Source organism: Hypomesus nipponensis, chromosome 15 (genome assembly GCF_054491055.1).
Source record: "Hypomesus nipponensis isolate SF chromosome 15, ASM5449105v1, whole genome shotgun sequence".
NCBI classification, from domain to species: domain Eukaryota; kingdom Metazoa; phylum Chordata; class Actinopteri; order Osmeriformes; family Osmeridae; genus Hypomesus; species Hypomesus nipponensis.
In genome coordinates this window covers 12,108,847-12,128,497 of record NC_140375.1, presented here as the reverse complement: position 1 = coordinate 12,128,497, position 19,651 = coordinate 12,108,847, and the positions used below count along the sequence as shown (strand labels likewise).

The window sequence follows — 19,651 nt, the reverse complement described above, 5'->3', positions numbered from 1 at the left end:
GTTTCCATCGACTACAGAAGTTGAGGTATTTGGGACACTCATGTTTGGGTTCTGCTATTAATGTCTGTCTGCTGTTTTCCTAAAGAGATGATCCTGGGAGCTGTCTCCAACACCTGCTACACATTTAATGGAACCAAATGCAATTTATTAGGGGAGATGGAAATGTAATTAAAATATGAGCTGCCCGAATTAAATCTTAGACTAAATTAAATAAATGACAAACAGCTGTACACTCCGGTTTCTAGCATCACGTCTGTCATGTCATGATGTGATGATTTGCACAGGCTTCAAAATAATAATGTCCCCTTAAGGCTTCACCCAGATTAGACAACCAGCCCCTGAGAGGCAGTGTGAAGGATGGAGATGTAGTTCACATCTTGCTCTACTAGGGCCGATCTCCACGGCTGTCTAATTAACAAGCAAGGGATGCTCATGGAAAATGAATTAGCTTCCATCACAATTTCTAATCAGAGATTGCCTGGCTTCTGAAGGGATGCCTCCAAATCAAGGTCTCTAAAAGCAGTGGGGCCCTTAGCTCATCTGTTAAGTGCAGTATGAAAGGGCTGCTTCAAGTCAGGGTAATTCTCCTAGTCGGTGGCATGCAGCATGCTGAGTTTAGGGATGGTGACAAAAGGGGTATCTCTAATGGTCCTCTCCATAGTTTACCATGAACCCAAAAATGATCTCCCTAATGAGACGGCTGAGAGAAGCAGCGGTGACTGTTGAGTTATATATCCTGCTTAATAACCCTGCCCAACACTGCCACACAGCCTTTGACAGCCGTCCACTGATGATTGGAGAGGATGGGCTGCCGTGGACTCACATGGCCTGACTGCCAAAAGGAGCTAACATTTTTGCTCCATCTCCCTCCATATTCATTTCCATTGATCAGTGACAAAACCTTGATTCATGTCCAAAATAATAAGTAGGGCAGAGATAAAGTTGTCTTTGAAAAAAATTGCCAAATTGGCTGAAGCAGGCGCCCACTGAAATAGAGCATGCGGACATTGCCACATGATTAGCCTCTAAATTGACAAATATATTGATGAGTGAACAAATCCTGACTCACTGACTATGGGTCACTGTAACTGGCTTTGATTCTTCAAATAAGCTTCAGTGCAAATGGGAGTAAATGCCCAGGAAATAATAACACAAATGCATAAACCCAAATACAAAGTGAATAAAGAAACAGAATGAATGTCCTGATGAAGATAGAGACTGCTGACTGCTAACTCTTGACAAGTATACGTAATACCACTTTTAATTGAACTGTCAGCCCAGGAGGAGCTATAGGAAGTATGATTATATTGTTGTTACTCTAATAGCTTTCTTGAGTGATTAGGAACAGAGTATAGAAGAATGTAATTCTCCTCATAAGAAAGTTATTTTCCACATGCCAGTTGGGCTCTGTCCTAAATAACCACAAGTACAACCATCCTTTACATGCACATCTGTTCACCATTCCCCAGTTAATAGCACCTTTAACTGCCCACATCTGAACACCCTACAGCTTAGTTCATTGTGTGCTCATCTGTAAAATGCTATCCCCAAAGCTCCCTGAAAAGCCAAAGGTGCTATTCTATAGACAAACATATCATGCTAATACTGTGTCCTCTTAAAATTGTGTGTTGTAAATCTCATTTTGTACAGGCATTGTGAAGCATGGGATTCCTAACAGATGCTCCCAAAATATCCTTGGATTTATGGAGGGATTGCTTCAAGACTGAAGGTTAATCATCAGTCATGCCTCTCTGGTGAGACCAAACTTGTAATTCACTCTGCTGAGCGACTGCTTCATCACGCACTGCCTCACTACAACAACGCCACGCAGAGAGCCACACAAACACTTTAGTTTACAATGGCTCGAAATCTCTATTTCTGCAGCTACAGAAAACAGGTAGGATTGTTCTCACACTTACTGTTTTTTTATTGTTGTTTTTAGAATGGACACATTTGAAACTACTATCTACACCATATCAAACAAACACTCAGTCTTGACAGTTGACATCAATTGCATCATGCAAAGAAGTTATTCTGGGGTATGTGAGGTCTAGGTGGCTTCACATGTCTTGACATCTAGGCTCACAGCTCACTGATAAAGCTCATTTTAAATTAATTGAGTGTAAACTAATGGGATCATCTGTAGTTCTTTAAGACAATCATTAACCAGACCATTCCCTCCAATGCTTCTGAACCTACAGTACAAGCCTCGTCCATCAACCGTGCTTAATCATGTTAAAAATGTCTGACAGATATTCCCTAGTAAAAGTGAAGGCCTTTAAATAAAAGGCACATACTGTGGCAACCTACATGATCATTAGAGCGACACTCCACACCAGCATACCCCATCACAGCGACTTCATGACTCACTGACAGTTCATTTCATAGGGGAGTAAAGTAAAGTTACAATAGACCTGCAATCTGTAAATATGGTTGTTTGGAGTGAGCCTAACAGATAGGTATAGTTTAATAAAGGTGGAGGCTGCAGCAATACCAATGGAGGACAAACATGGCCATTAATAATTGTAAACTAGGGCAATATTTAGACAAATGACACATGGGCATTTGGTCACATTTGTTATGACGTTACTGTTGTCTGGAGGTTAACAGAAGACCTTACCTCCCACGAGATGACCAGTTCATGCCTGCGGCCATTTCCCCCGCTTACATTAGCTGGAGCCACCGATGGTACTGTGTGGCACACAAGAGCAACACAAGTCTTTTAGTAAAACACTTTCTGTATGTGTTAGATGATTTGAATAAGACCTGTATAGTCCTAAATAACTGTGTCTAGCTTGTTAATTGGGTTGAATAGATAAGGCTAGTATGGTATGGTATTTTTTTATTACCCTTCACCTTTGTTATTTTCATATTATAACGAGAAACTTGGAGTTTAGCGAAGCTGCATATTTGATCCAAACTGTCACAGTGAGGTGTTGTCCATAAATAGTTGATTCTGCCACGTCTTTGCCTCAGGGTGTGAGTGCCTAGGTGCTGTAGCTCAAACACTAAACTTATCTAAATTCAAGTAAGCAGCTTATTTTCAATGTCTAGACCAATTAAAATGGAGAAGGTTCACAAAGGAAATGCAGCATGGTCATGAGGAGTTGTGTGGGGCACCAACTAGGTACATTATATCACTTCATGTTATGGAAGAAACATTGCACTGCACAGATTTAATAATATAGCTAAAACCAAAATGTTCATCATGATTTAAAATGCCTTGTTGTCCAGTGATATTGAGTCTGCATGTTAATCACAACCTTAACAGAATAGTTGGGTGTAGATTAGCCAAGCTGTTTTTCTGTGGCGGGTGACTTTTACCTGCTTCTTTTGTCCTAACCCCTCTGGAAGGAGCACTAGGGTCCCCGGTCCCAATAGCATTGCTGGCCACTACTCTAAATTCATACTCCACCCAGGGGTTGAGGTCCACAGCCATGGCTGACTCTAGGTCCCCTATGACTGGTTCTGGGTCTGTGAACAAGAAACCATGGTATCTGACTTATGGAAGACAATCCCTATATCGCAGTAATACATATGTAAGTGAATATGGGCTAATGTACTGGCTATGCACTCACTCAGTCATATTTGTATTCACCATTTCAGAGATAGTCTCTGTAAAGCAGGGATGTGTGGATAAGCCTATATCCGCATCTTGTAAATGAATAGCTGACCGAGAGAGAGCATTCATAACACAAATGAGCTGGCAGATTCTCACTGGCTCAGCTCACTATTCCCCATATGTTCAGACTGGTCTGTTGCTAGCCACCTCTTATCATCCGATGCACATTACCAAGAGGCCACTCTTTCAAGCTGCTACTCAAACATGAGCTGATAACTCTGTTTGTAAGGCCTGCAAGCTAAAAGCCCCCTTTGGTTCATGCTAATCTTAACAAGTTCACCACTTACAATGTGTCACCGAGACCCTAATTGTGTTTCATCACCATTAATGTTGTTCAACAGCTGTGATGTGATGTAAGAGGAGTAATGAAGAGAGTGATATTATGTATATTTGTGTGTGTGTGTGTGTGTAGGGATGAATCATTATCAGGTCATACGAACTTGTATTCTCAACCATTCCCAGTATTTGCAGGACGTAAACATAATTTACAGGATTTTAGCTAGCTATTATCCTTTGACATTTCAGGGTAGTAATAGATGAGTTAGCTGTCAAGAACCAAAAAATAAAGCCTGACAGTCAAGTAAAAACTTGGTGCAGCACATTTGCAAACCCATAGCACTCTGGACGAACAGAAGCCTGCTTTGTAATTCCTGCCAAAAGAGGTTAATTTTCCTTTACCCTTTGACATGATTTTGCATGTAATTCCAACCACTGACACCTAATATGAGCTCAACAGATTTTTCATTAATCTCCATTGAACAACAGCCAAGTTCAAACATAAAATGACAGTTGAACCGAGGACAACAGTCCAACTTTTTGAAACCCTTGCTACTTTGAGAAGAAACTGACTTCAGATTTTTGGCATCAGTGTTGAGTAAGAATTTTTTTTTTTTTGCTGAGGGAGTTAGAAGACTCGTCAAAAGGAATAAATACATTTTAGTACCACTATATTCAGACTCACCTGAACACGTAATGATATTTTCGGTAATATATTACTGTAACAGTGACCTTGCACTTTTTAGCTCAGCTCTGTGCCTTAGACATTTAGCAAGAGGCAGACCTCTGAGTGGACTTCTAGCCACAGCAAGTCCCCCGTTCCCCTAGATCCAGTGGTTACATTTTCCTTTCTATTGATTACCTGTTCTGACAGTCTGCCAGCCTAATGAAAATGGGCTGCGGGCCTGTAAATTATAGGTGCTGATAGGGCTGTGGTTGTCCACCCCACGACTCCAGGACAGAGTGGCGGTGGTGTCTGTGATCTCCTCCACTATCACCACTCCTGGGGGTCCTGGGGGACCTGGTGGGGAGAGAAGAAGGTCATGAGACACAGAGACTAAATTACAAACCTAAACAGCTGGACCACTGAGGCGAGACCTCAATGCGGCTGCACACACCCCACCAGACAAGAAAAGCAACCCAATCTCCTTTGCTGTTTAAATGAATACCGAATGAGCTGGTTCACATTACCATGTCTTTAACACGCATGGCTGCTATTAAAATCCATGCATGCAATCACGCGAGTATGCAGGGAGCAGCGAAATTAGGTATCTATAGCGAAGACTTCAATACATTTCCCTCTTGTTATCTCACGGAACACAAACACAAACACAACGACTTACTTAACCATACCAGGATTTGGGCGGACATAGATCTCTTGCCAAGGATTACATGCTGATTAAGGGCTACTGCTTTCTCTCTGGCTTTTCTGAGGCGGTTTGTCAGCTCTGTTGAGCATGATTGTGTCGCGGCAGACTGTCCTCTGTTTGAAACAACCAAACATATGTTTACCTCAGCCTTCAGAAGTAAATGTAATCTGCAAGTGCAGCAAACGTCTGAGGGCTCTAGGGGTAACAGCTGTAAATGAAAAGCTGACAGCTGGTACGCCCAATGAAAACCAATGTTTTGTGTCCCCAAGAAGGGCCCATTAAAAGGTTGCATTGAAAGGTAGATTAGCATTTTAAGACATTAATATGCATTGTGTGTCACTGTGGGTAGAGCAGCAAAGGACCTCTGTTTAAAAATTGAGGAATATGAAGTCAACTTTCCTGTATAGGCTCTGCTATTATTATAAACAGCCATTATGACAAACATGTCATACAGCCTAACCACATGTAACTGAAACAATGCAAATTCGCTAAGAATCTTTGAGGTCAATCAGATCCTGGTCTAATTGGGTACATGTATACAGTATGACAGTATTAAGAGATCTGGGGTTTCATACGTGATGTTATCCTCAAAGATTAAAATAGTAAATTCCTCTTTCTGTTTTTAAGAACCATATTCTACCCATGTAAAAAAAGGCTTCTCCTTAGAGAGAGAAGAGCAGTAACATTCTGAGCCACTCAAATGGTCTGGGCTGGGTCAACAGTTGAAATGACTTCAACACCTGACCACCTCCACCATCTTCCCTTATTCCCCTAAAATGAGGCCGATTTCAGCACAATGCCAGTCACTCCTGACCTGCCTGGTGCTGAAACACATAGACATGATATTGAGTGACGCTTCCATGGGTAATCCGTGTCAAAGTTGGTTAAGTGCTGGCATATGACTACCAACAAGAGTTAACGAGACCCCTTCACATAACAAGCTCACCTCTAACAAGCAGCTCTGCCTCCGCAAACACCGTGTCAGCACTGGTCTGAGCCCGGCAGCCGTATTTCCCAGCATGCTTCAGCAGAATGCTCCTTATCATCAAGTCCACCGTTGAGGACTGCTGCATGACAAGTAGGGAGTGTTACAGAAAAGTTAGAGAGAAATCCAACATCCATGTGTGCTTGACACCTAAGCAATGTGATCCTTCAAGTATATACCATACAGGTGCATGGGGCTTAAGAGATTCCTGTTAAATTCTGATGCTTGCTCGCTATTACTCTCCTTCAGTCCCCCTGTGTTTTTTTCTGTCTCTTGAAATGAGAAACGCCCAAGGCAAGACTGGGAACAATTCAAGGTCTACAGGCAGCTGTTTAGCAGATAACCTGATTAAAATTACAGACCATGAATCAAGTCGAAGTCCTCTGTGCCTGTAGAGCATTGCCACTAAAAATGCTTTGTCTCTCCGGGGTTTGGATTCTAACTGAGGACAGACCAGGATAGGAATGTCATATTTTTCAACAGCTCACTTCAGGCGCTCGTGGGGAGACAGTGGGATTTCACAGGAATACTGGATATTGGGCGTTCATCAGTGAGGGTGTGCTCAGTTTCTTCCTCAATATTCTAACCCTAACCTAATCCTAAAGTTAAAACTATGGTAATAACACTGTTTTGACACGAGGACTTACATTTTAACAAGTATGATTATAGCTGTATACATTATGACATAGTTTATAGTAAAATTCTGATAGCCTTGTAATTGCTTTAACCCGCATTTACATGACAATTCATTTGTAACCATGTTAATAATACTGGTTGTTACGTAGATACTATGTAGTTATATGGTAATTGATGTACTGTTCACTTAAGATAACATTTATATATATTGACAAATATATTACAATTTAGGAAACTATTGAAAGAGAACATATTACATTTAAAAAGATTCAATCTTTATTATACTGCGTAAGATATTTTACATTTCTTTTAACCTTATTTACAGCACATGTACTTAGGAAGAGGGAATTGGTAATGTGGAGTAAATGCATATACATAATTCAAGTACAACAAAATATTCCTTTAATCAGTTCTGTCAAGCAGCCTGCCTCTAACTTCACTATTTGAGCTGCATTTCCTTTTCATAATTTGTTTCGCAGAAACGTATTAATTTATAATTTATTTTATGAATCCCATTTCACATGCCATCCTTTACATTTGGGTTTCCCAATTAATAATCTCACTCATTCGCTAAGTGCTGATTTGGAGGTAACAGTGTTGAAGCATTTGCCTGCAGAAAAAAGAAAAAATGCCTATATTCCATTATTTAGAGGATAAAACTAATTGTGTTAGCTCTGACAGGTACTACACTGTAGGCAGGCCAATTCATTCCAATTACAGAACGAGAAATAGAAAGACTATTAACTTGTGCAGGCAGAAAAGTACTGAAAAGCCTTGAAATGATCATCCATGCAAACAATTGTCATGCAAAGGTTATTTGTTTTTGAACGATTAAGGTGGTAGGGGGGGGAAGTATAAAAAAACTACAAGAGGTCTCGTTTTTATTATTGTACAGATAAACCATTGTCCATCCAAATTGAATTCATTTGAAATAACACAAGTTACAGTCTAAATTATGTAAAGTTGCATACTGTATGCTCGGTTTGTTTGTATGAGTGTGTGTGTGAGAATGCACACATGTGCTTGTGTCTACGTGTGTATGTGCATGTGTTTGTCTGGCTCAGTCTGTGGTTTTTCTCATCACTCACTCAAATCAATTGCCGGAGCCTGTGTTTACCTCCTAATTTCCATACAAAAAGATGAGAGGGTTTCAATCTCTCCCATCATTCTTCTTAGAGAGAAAGCTTGCTTTTCCATTTTCAAATAAATGTACAAATTCAGTTGTGCCATTTTAAGATTGAATAAAGGAGAAGAAAAATACTCATGAGATGGTCAGCATTGTCTGTGAAGGGTTTGTGCATCTCCTCAATCTAGCAGCCCACTAATGCTTTAGGGGGTATAAATCACAGCAGCGACCTAACATGCGCTCCGTGCTTATCTGTGGGTTCTTGTTCACTTTGATGAGCATTACGATGTGTTCTACTGCAGGTTCTTAATCATGATGACATCTGGGGTCGCATGACCTTTCAAGAGATTGATTCTCATTCAAGTTTAACAAGTCTGCACGGTGCAACGAGTCGTGCCTAAAATCATTAACTATACTGTACACCTTTCTTGAACCAGAGCAGTGACTATGCATGCATGAAGGTAAGGTATATTTTGTACAAAATCGATCGTCTGTTCAATCAATAATAACTGCCCAATATAAGTAACCTTCTAAATTGTTGCTAAATGTGTAGCCATTACAAAGTACAATTGAATCTACATAAATGGTAGTCCCTTACTGTTTGGATGTATTCAAAGTGGTTGCCATCCTGTTGGAAGTTTAAAGGTTTCTGGTTGAGAAGCCACTGGAAAGCCACATCCAGCGATGGGTCATGTTTTGCCTTGCAGCTCAAAACCACGCTCTCCCCCACCGTCACCTCCACTCTGCTGGGACTAAGCTCCACACGCATGGCCTCTGAAAGCACAACACTGCTACACTGTCATGGTGCAACAATCAGACTACCCAAGGCTAATACTGAGCAGCAGCAAAAAAGACATGGTTATTATCACACAAATCACGCAACCTTCACTTGGCCTCAACAATCAACTTTGTCCGATACATTCTGGGGTCCTCTGATCTTGACTGTGAATGTTACATCTATGTGACAGCCCTAACACAGTCAAGGTGTGCCCTTGTGAAATGACGTTTGAATGTGAAAGCCCTAACTTCATGGTCGAACAACCCCAATAAATTCCGGTGGCGTTCCGAGCACCCAGGCAGAGGTGTGCGGAGGGGGCAGGGACGACAGAAGGGATTGTTTGCTGGTGGTTGACTTGCGCTAATTTGGCAGAAAATACAGGCCCCGTGGGCATCACTTACCTTTTACCCACAGCATGGCAGTCATCTCTGCTGAGCCAAACTGATTCTCAGCTCGGCACACATAGTTCCCCTCATCCGCTCGGCTGGAGTTAACGATTCTCAGAGTGTTGTTCCGCAACAGCATAATCCTGTCAGAAAGCACACAAAAAATCAATATAGGTATAAGAAACAAATGCATGTGTAAATTACTGGGACACCATTTTATGAATGTTCAGTTGTTTGTAATAGTATTCACGTACATATATACAGTATGTGCAAGGTCAAACAGAACAGCTTGAAAAGACAAAGGGTTTGATACTTTTAGTTAGGAACATGAGGCATTTTAATTTTTTTTCGGGGGGTCTAAACAATTCACATTGTATAGATTTGACAAGTTTCTTCTGACAAGAAAGTTGCACTAAGTTCTTTGAGGATTGTTGGCAAGTGAATATTCCTTATAACCTTCAAGGGTACTGTGTCAGTGAGACTGAACACTGAAACACAAATGTTTGGCCATCTGTACAAGATCAATCAACTATTTAAATTAATTAATGATCCTGATCGGCTGATAGTATTAAATAGTCCTATCTGGAAGCGGATTACTCAACAGATGCTATCAGTAAAGATAAGTATTCGTAAACAAGGTTCAATTTAAAATGTAAATTCAACAGGAAAAAGAAAAAAGAAAGAAAACAAACTTAAACAATCCAAAAGCCTTCATTTGACCCAAGTAATCACACAATTTCAATGTCAATAAATACAGTAACACTTTTAAATGAGTAAAAGCAAGTACTGTAAACAGGGAAGTATGGTCCACAAATTTCTACTGAATGGTAGCTTTATGCATTCTTTTTCTCATCTGACATGAACTAGGCATATTTGAGATCATGTATATTCAAAGAAGCTATGAATCAATTATACATGTAACACACACAGTGGTTGCATAACTGGGAGTGTCAAACTTTGACAACTGTTACCGTACATCCAATTTATAGAATGCAAAATCCTGTCAAAGCAAGACAAGCGTATCACACAGCTGTCCTCTGGAGAGAGGCAAGGGTAATGAAGAGGTAAACCAAATCTACTATAATATAACTACCACTAGTAGCCTGCCTGCTGAATTCACCAACACCACCCTCCTCCCCGTTATGCTCAGGAGAACACCTGCTATGAAAATACAGTCAAACTATGCAACTTATAACGAAATTGCTAAGAATAGAGTATTCAGTAGCTAACAACTTCTCCAACTTGTCAACTGGGTACCAGGAAGGGAAGATGTAACGGAGTTTCTGACATCCTTCCAAGGAACTGGAAAGAGAGAGAGTAAGCATCCAGCTATATGAAGAAGTATCTACTGAAGAGTTAAGATCAAGGTTATGGTTAGTCTAAGTTCCCTTAGTGTCTATGGTAAAATCCTTTTATGTTCAGTATCAATATTTTTTTAATTTGAACTGGTTCTGGAGGATGAAGATATATGATACACACAAAGGAAGTGGACACCTCATCGTCACACATAACCTGTGCTGTCTGAGATTGTTGGACATCCCATTTCCATAACCATGGCCATTAATATGGCCTTCTTGTTGCCCTTCTCTTTGCGGTTTGAACAGCTGCCACTGTTCTGAAAAGGCTGTCTACAAGATTTTGGAGTGTTTCTGTCGGGAAACCCAGTGGCCAACCTTCTAATGCTTTGTGGCTAAATGGAAGCAAAACTTGCATACATTTTCTGACTATTGTAAAGCCTTGCCAGAAAAGTGGAGGCAGTTCTGGAAACAGAGTGGGAACCAACTTCATTTTAAGGTCCATGATTTTGGAATGGAAAGTTCAAGAAGCAGGTGCCTGTGTATAAAATGTCCACATGCTATCGGCCGTAGTGTGAATATTTATTAAGTAATCATCTTTATTAAAAATAAAACAAACCCACCCCCCAAAAATAAATACCCACCCCAAAGTTAGACAAAAAGCAGAGCAGGATACAGCCACACACAGAAAATCTTAGAGTAAACTGCAGCCAGAAGGAATTACGAAACGACTTCACTTACAAGCACACAGAGACCGGAAGGACAGACAATGTGCACCGTAGGGTATACAATATATGCAAATGGTCTAACTTGACTGAGGAAAATAAAAGTAATGTATCTAAAAACCAAGATATATCTTATCAAAAAAAGAATGACCATTAATAGCATTTAGTACATATGAAGTTTTTGAATCTGGTGTTATAAGGGTTTATAAGAAAAGCTTAAAAATCAGTACATTAAGAAGATGGTAAAAACGAAGAATGTTTGATAATGTTTGAGAACATTCCATGAAATTAACAAATTATGCTATCCTTTTGTCTATCTCTCTTAAAAAAAATATGCTTCGGTTTCACTTGAGCTTGCCACATAGTCTCTGACTAATGGGATTAATACTTTCCATTTACGAGACAAAAGCTCTGAACATTAGCGGAAATCCATGTTAATTACAAACCTTCATTAAGTCAGCACAGCTGTCAATGCCAGATAAACGTGGAGCTGCTTCGATTCAACCCCTGCTCATCCCAGAATTGAACTTCCTTCCATCCACAAAGGTCTTTCTTTTCTACTGTTAATGCAGGAAAATCCTTGTTGAAATCATTCTGGTCAAGCTATCCTGGTCAAGTCGAGAGAAGGATCCTCTCCCTTTATTCAGTGATAAGTAAAAATATACCCCAAATATCTGTCCTAACTACAGAACCACTTCATACAAAATGTTATATTTGGATAATTCTATATTAAAGAAAAGATACACGTTGATTAAAACAATTACATAATCTTTATGTTGTCAATACAAAAAGGAAACATTTAAGGGACTTGCAAATAGAAGTCAGACATTATAGTATCTCTGATACATTTCAGCTATACACAAACTCTGGCCATTTGTCACTATTTTGGTCAATAGCCTATCCCTACCCATCAATTTAATTGTAGTCACTAAAACAAAGTACTGTATATCACAGGCTGGGTTTAATACAGCCTGGTAAGAGAGTTGGAAGCTGTTCATGTGCAGCAGGCTTGTATTTGATGGCAAATAATTATGTGATGCTTACAATTAGCAACTTTGTTGCAAAACAAGGCTGATATCGCTTCAAGTCAGAGGGACCAGAGAAATATAATCAGGAAAAGAAAATACAACAGATGGCAGTTAATGTAAAATAGCCACTAGCCAGGTCAAAGAAATCACACTCCAACAAATACATTACAATGCAAAACGCAGAAACTTATTTGCTGATCCTTGAAGATGGCAAATGATCCACGAGTCAACATCTTTTGTGACACCCACATTTAAAATGAACTGTGTGTCGCAAGTCGGTTTGAGTGTTTTAGTGGGAGGACTCAAATCAGACAGAATGATAATCAACTGGCTGCTCTTGTTACCGATGTGTTGACCGGATCGCCACATTTCAGCTGCTAAACAAAGGGCTTGCTCCCTCACTCACAGCTCTGGATGCACTGCACTGAGTGATAATTTCCTCGCTGTCGCTCCAGTTGATTGATGCTCCACAACCCTGCTCACCCCCTCTGGAGCGCTATGGAGAGTTGTTTCTCATAAAAGATGATGCCTCAAACTGCACAAGAAACCCAGATGCAATCACAGGGCCCTAAATTGCCAGTGTCCCTGAGACGGTATGAAAAACTGCCTCAAAGGCATTGGAAACACCTGAGTTTTTTCTTCAGAAGATGACACTTAATTTTAGAGATTGGAGTGAGATACAGACTTGTTTAAGAGACATATAAACAATTCCTCTAAGGGTTTTCAACTAGAACAACAACATAACAGGGTTTACTTTGGTACACAATCCTGATTTTAGGTAAGCAATTCACTTTATTATTAAATTATACCATTACGACACATCTTTTCATGTGTCACCGTAGGAATCATCAATTGGAAACATATTTTCTGTGTCTATACTCAACACATTTTTAAAACAATTTCTTTCCATGGTGTGCACCCTATTCAAAAATATACCAGGATCCCTTAACATTAGAAGTGTTCTTATGATATGCTTTTGAAATGTGCTTGTAAACCTTCTCTTTTCATGTGTCCTGTCTACAGGCAGAACAGGTCTTAATGTCAGTAGTGCATTCATTACCTCCTGCTGGGCTGTATCCTTCGGTCTCCTCTTCTCCATATTATCCTTGGCTTGGGTGATGCCCTGGGCTTGCACTCCAGTGACACATCTTTCCCAAGCGTAGCAATAATCCTGACAGGATTGGAGTAAAAGATTGGGGCTGATGCTGTAGAGAAGACAAACACAATGGTTGGTGAATTATCATAGGAAATACTAATAGTGTTACCGATATTGAGGTGTATGTACTTAAGGGCACATCTAAAAAATAAACATTACAGCACCTCATAACTGGAACACACAATTAAATAACCATAATGTGTGTACAAGTACACAACCTGGGAACCGGAAAAATGCACAAGCTTCTGTTTTATTTGCTCTGGCAGATGGGTCTGCCCAGCCTCACATTCAAACAGATGTGTGTAAAATGATGATATTTCCAATATGTTTTATACAGCTAAAACAGTATGGGGTCAAATTGACCCCAAAGAACACTGATGTACACAAAATGTGTACAGGACATTGAAAACATGTAATCATGTCAAATTCACAACTGTAATATTGTATTAGTTATTCTAAGGACAGACTGAACTGCCATGTAGGCTAATTAGAGAGTCAGTGTAGTTCACTATAGTTGGGCAGATTTTTCTACCTGCGGTAAAATACATTCAGGCAGTATGATAAAAGTAAAAAAAATATTTAAAAAAATCCAACCTCCACCTTCTGAACTTTAACATTTAAAAGTAATTAACTCCAATAATCCTAACTATCTGGAGGCAATAGGACGACAAATGAGTTAAATTTAGCTACAGCTACAGCAGGTCTTCAAATTAAGACACATAATTGCAATGCCCTTTACATAAGTGTCAAAAATATCAAGATGTCTGGAATATAACACAAAAATGACAGACTGCATCATCATATTTGTACCCACATTCTCTATGCACTGTATTTTAGTTCACGTTCATAATTCCACTTTACTCGCACTTAAGTTGTACAATAGTTGCAAAAGAAGACGGTAATTAACTTGTCCAGCAAAGCACCATGCAAAGGGAACAGTGTAGGAAACATCCACAGTTGGTGTGAATTCTGTTCTATGTGCGTTACAGCTGTTTTAGACATTAGGGCCATCTATACGCTGCAAGGCTTTGTCAGAACTCATTATTTAAATGTTGAGTGATGCTGTGTAGGGGATGTTATACATGATGACTATTCAATGCCAACTCTGGCTGGTGGCCAGCCCCACTGCCACGCATGCAGCAAGCCTCTACTTGTCTCCTGTGGCAGACCCCTGAAAGGCATCGATCCCCTTGGACATGGACAACAGTAATAAAACAAAGCACTTGTTGTGGGTTTTTTTGTTTGTTTTAAAATGAATAGTAAAAGTTGCCCTGCAGCTGATGGCAACACTCCCCCTACTGCCCCCCTCCCCCAACCCCTCCTCCCTTCTTCATTGTCTCCATACCCACAGAGCTAAATCTGGGACAGGATCACACACGTGGTTCAGCCAGGTCCCCACGTAGCCTCCAGTTATCGCTCATCTGCAGAGTGTTATTAGCCATGTAATCTGTCCTGATAGTATTTGCTTGTGGACATCTCACAAAGGACACAGGTCACTGGGATGGTAGGCCCAGGGGACATGCTTAGCAGAACATTCATCACCAGCTTCCAAATATCATCATTCTGACTGTAGATCTGGGGAAGAGGGGGTTTGCATCTCCTAGTCATCTTAGATAAACATTATCACAATCTAGGTCTTCATGGTGCCCTAGACACTACATCTCTGCAAACCTACACAGCAGTTATTCACTTGAATCTACCCATGTAATAGTTCTCATGATTGCATCTATTTTAAGACAGTGTATAACATCATAAACACATCTACAGCGTGAGCGCAATACAATGAATGTAAAATTTCACCCAATTATAGCTTCTATAGTTTCTGTTCACAAACAAAGGCAATAGGGTTCATTTGAAGAAGCAGAGCGAGTAACAGAGATAATAAATCAGACTGACCCACAGCAAAGGAGAAGAAGGGAACACATGTGTCACCAGATGTGTCCCAGTATTGGAGCTGACAGGGAGAAAATGAGTGCATCAACAAGGAATGGAGGATGGAGGTGCAGTCTGATTCCTGTCTGCTCTTTAGGGCCTTAGGATTCACGCAGTTACTGTCTAAAGTGAGAACAGTTTCACAACATAAAGTCTTCTTTGGTAGTGCAGCTCTTTCTGTAAGGGTGGGTGTCAACCTGCCCCCACCTCTCATATGCTAAAGTCTGGAGTTTCTGGCCAGACTCTACTTGATGGCTCTCACACCCCATTGTGTAACTTACATGGCATTGCTAGTCATATGTTGATAAATAAGGGTCAAATAGTGGTCTGATGGGTTGCCCTTTGCAATGTTATTAAATGTTGATTTCATTTAACCTTACTTTGACCATTCTTGCTCTGATTTAACCCATAGAGTCAAATAACAGTAATTCTATTTTTATTGGCATTATTTGGTTCATGTTAATACACTGTTCAGTTTCCCATCTTTGTTTAAACCATAGGCAAATTAATTTAGGTTGTTTGGCCAATATTTAACCCCCTACATTTCAAAACAATTGTTTTCCAATAATCCACCATACATATGGAAGGATATATCTATTTGGATGTTCTGAGAAGCTTTTACCTACCTAAGTGTGAGAATGTAACAATATAAATTGTGTGGTGGATTGAAGAAAACCAGATCAGAACAAATGTTTTGATTTAAGTGTTCTTTTAACATGGTCATGTGTATTTATTGCATTATCAATCAATAGCACCACTCCTTTCAGAGGAATTACCAGGAGGAATACAAGTCCTGTAAAAATATGCCCTAGTTGAGAGGATTCTTTAGGAGGTGTTGCTCCTTATTCATTCGTTAGTCAAGATAAACCATTAAATCAACCAGCATATTATATTTGTACATGGTTGCATGTGGAAACTGTAAGCCATTTACACAGCGGATCTCAGAGATATCAAGCAAAATCACATATATTATACTATGCTGAGAAAAATAGCTAAATCCAAGGATTTACAAGCATAACTGATTTAAAGCATCGTAACACAATTAAAGCGTTTTCCCTGTTGTTTTCCCCTTGAGCATGTCATTGTTTTCCATTGTACCTCTGGCTAAGGGCACACTGCTCTGTGCTACTCTGTGATCCAGTCAGGCACCTCATTGGATATCACCCACAAGGGGGCCTTTTTATTCATGCCAACAACTCTTTGGGTCACTTTTAAATCAGGGACCATTGATTGCCAATCGGCCCACTTCAAGGTTTGTTTTTTTTCTTCTACATTTCTATCTCTCTGCTCGATCCGCCATTGTCTAGTTCAGTGTCAAAATGTCAATACTCTTTTAGACATTCATTGTTTATACTGTGAAGATGCAAACTCAAGTGGAAAAACTGGTTATTTTACATTTACGAACAAAGGGTTTTTTGTTCAACAGCCGATTACTTTTTGCACTTCATTCTGTCAACCTGACAAACACCCAAATAATAACAAACACAAACAAAGTAGGAAGTGTCAGGCTTCTGTGTGAGGTATTTTTTAAGGTCTGTCTGAACAGAAATTATGAATGTGAATGGAATGTGTCAGATCTAATCTACAAACAATGGATAAATACCTAAGATCTTGAGTTCTGCACTGGAGTAGATGGCACCGTATTTATTTTCTGCAACGCACTGGTACATTCCGGAGTCTGCCTGCTGCACTTTCTGGATGACCAGTTCTCCATTCACCATTTCCACTCTGCTCTGTAACAAAAATAATATTTAACTCATAACTGGCATGAAAACAATTGGACAGTGACAGGGAAGGGGAAACATAATGTATGTATGCAGTATTTTCTGTTCTTGTGATTTGTAGCTCCATTACTATGGTTCTAGCTAACATACCTATGCATCATGGAGTTTTGTTCAGAAACAGCAGCGTTGTGTGAGTACCTGAGGGGTGACTGGGACACCGTTGCGCAGCCAGCGATAGGCGGGTCTGGGCTTCCCTGTGGCCTTGCACTCCCACTGGAGACGATCTCCACTATCCAGTTGGGTGTCATTAATCATGCTGATCCATTGTGGGTAGGCTTCAACGAAAAATACATGGAAATAAATGAAACATATTCAGTGGATGCAAACACAAACACACAGCTAAAACACATGCATATACATAGATAGTACAACACAGTAATGTACATTACACACAGCATGACATCATGTAGCTAATTTACTTGAATGTCAAATAATCCTGATACAGTACAAAGGAGTGTACATCCAATCTCCAGTTCTTGCTTTACAGTTCAAACTTGTTGTGTTTCATTCAGAGTACATATCTCAAACCCAGTCAATGGCAGGACAGCATGAGTAACCTCTACCAAAGACAATGCCTCCTTGAGTTACTGCCCCGGCCCATGGCAATAAACCTCTCTGGTTGGGTGCCTGCTCTTCCTCCCGCCCATCTCCAGGGCTCATACCATGCACACAGAGCCAAGATAATGAACAGCCTCAGCCTTGGGAAGACATGATTCCAAGGCCCCTGTACTCCCTGGCAACTCCCATTCTCCGTACATCACAGAGAGAAAGGGGAGCCTAATTTGTAGCAGGCTCACGGTGAATGTAATTTGCACAGGTCATGCTGTTGTGTGAACCTTCATTGTGAGAGGGACCTTCCTGACCATAATCATTCAATCAAACCACAAGAAAAAAAAGCTATCACACTGAAAGTGGCATATGCAAAGAGTAGAGGAGACCGTGCCTCGCATACCAGTTCAGCTAGCTCAATGGAGGCCTCCTGTCTGTCCTGACAGACCAGGATGATGTGGAGCTCTGATGGGACATAAATGCTGCAGACTCCTCCGGCAAACCACTCACATGTGGGGACATGTGACCTTGCATTACTGCAACCAATCTCTTTCAACTAAAAGGTTTCCAACCAAGTTTATTTTTGGATGAATCATGCTGGGTCAACAGGAAATGAAAGACACTAATCATTATGTGTCTATACTGATTTGTTTAGAATGAAGTACTTACTTGAAAGTGACAAATGTATCTTTATATGTTTGCCAAGACTATAAAGGATATATTCTTGACAGTGAAGCGATAGGTGTCCAACGTATTAGCATAAAAACACATCTATAGATAAAGATTGTAAGATTCACCAAGATCAAACCGTATCACAGCCGTATACATATTTATCAGTGAAACTGCTGAGATGGAGAACAGACTGGGACAAAAACACAATAAAAAGCAATAGGTTAGGCAGAGGAATTTAGCCAGGGCTGTGATAAAAATCTCAAATGAAACTTACTGTAGACCTGAAGATGGCCTTTGAAGGCTGTGCCGCCCCTTGGATTCTCTGCTTTGCACTCATACATCCCTGAGTCTTCCAGCTGGATGTTGGGAATCTCCAGCACAGCCTGGGACTTTCGAAGCCGGGCCTTTTTGGGAATGTTGCCATTGATCTTCCTCCATGTGATAGTTGGCACAGGACTTGGTGGGTGGAATGGAGGAGGGAGAGGGGTGGAGGAGGAGCAGGGAATTGAGGCGTAAACTTAGAACAGTCTGTACCAACACTCCTCAACATACTGTAAAGGAAGGCTGGGAAAATATAGTGCACTATTAATAATACATGCAGTATACTGTACTGTAGCATGGGTTTTGCATCCATTCACTGATATCATGGTTCTCTAAATAATTAATCACTTGTACAACCCTATCCAAGTGACTATTGCCACAAGTGCACTTCAATCAATCAACATCATTAGCAATTTGTGATGAATTTGATATAATTTTCAGACGCTGTCTGCTATGAGTAAACTACCTCCAGTGAAAGCGGTGTACTTTAGAATGTCATTACGTTTTGCACAGGTGCATGTAGTATATTCAAATCAGGTCACCAGTTCTGGTCAGAATTGGTTTCATGATGAGTGTTAGACCAGTGTCGTTCATCAGTGTTTGTTGGTGATATCCCCCCTATGAATCCTCATGACAGATGGGCTGTACATGTACACAGAGGATGTCTCACTACACTTTATCAGTGCTGCACTTGTATGACAGCCCAGGTTGACAGGTCTCAGAAAGATGGAAATGTGACATCGTGGAAACCTCCAGTGCACCCATCAATCATTCAGCTGTGATGAAATTGTTACATCCCATAGCTTTTTATCTGTAAATTCGCAAGGACATGTACGCGTCTTGGCTGTTATGTTCTCTTACTGGGATTCAAAGCACGTTCAGTATTAAGCACAGCCTTAACATCTAAAAAAGCCTTCGGACCGGTATTAGCAGGGGATATCTTCAATCCTTATGTAATGCTGGTGAAACCTGGTCATAAAACCAGGGAGGTCAATGTCTTAGTGCTAAAC

At 40.4% G+C, this 19,651-nt stretch overlaps 1 protein-coding gene across 1 annotated transcript in view; it reads right to left on the bottom strand.

Annotated features, from left to right (window-relative positions):
• The window catches only part of cntn5 (contactin 5), a 66,434-nt gene that overhangs the window by 4,418 nt on the left and 42,365 nt on the right, over positions 1–19,651 (bottom strand). Inside the window, exons 9-18 of the mRNA XM_084674375.1 lie at positions 18,595–18,776; positions 17,238–17,374; positions 16,919–17,048; positions 13,288–13,432; positions 9,195–9,322; positions 8,614–8,789; positions 6,215–6,335; positions 4,761–4,919; positions 3,325–3,474; positions 2,621–2,691 (exon numbers count right to left, since the gene is read on the bottom strand). Of these exons, the coding sequence (XP_084530501.1) occupies positions 2,621–2,691; positions 3,325–3,474; positions 4,761–4,919; positions 6,215–6,335; positions 8,614–8,789; positions 9,195–9,322; positions 13,288–13,432; positions 16,919–17,048; positions 17,238–17,374; positions 18,595–18,776 (1,399 nt within the window). The remainder of the gene's footprint in view (positions 1–2,620; positions 2,692–3,324; positions 3,475–4,760; positions 4,920–6,214; positions 6,336–8,613; positions 8,790–9,194; positions 9,323–13,287; positions 13,433–16,918; positions 17,049–17,237; positions 17,375–18,594; positions 18,777–19,651) is intronic.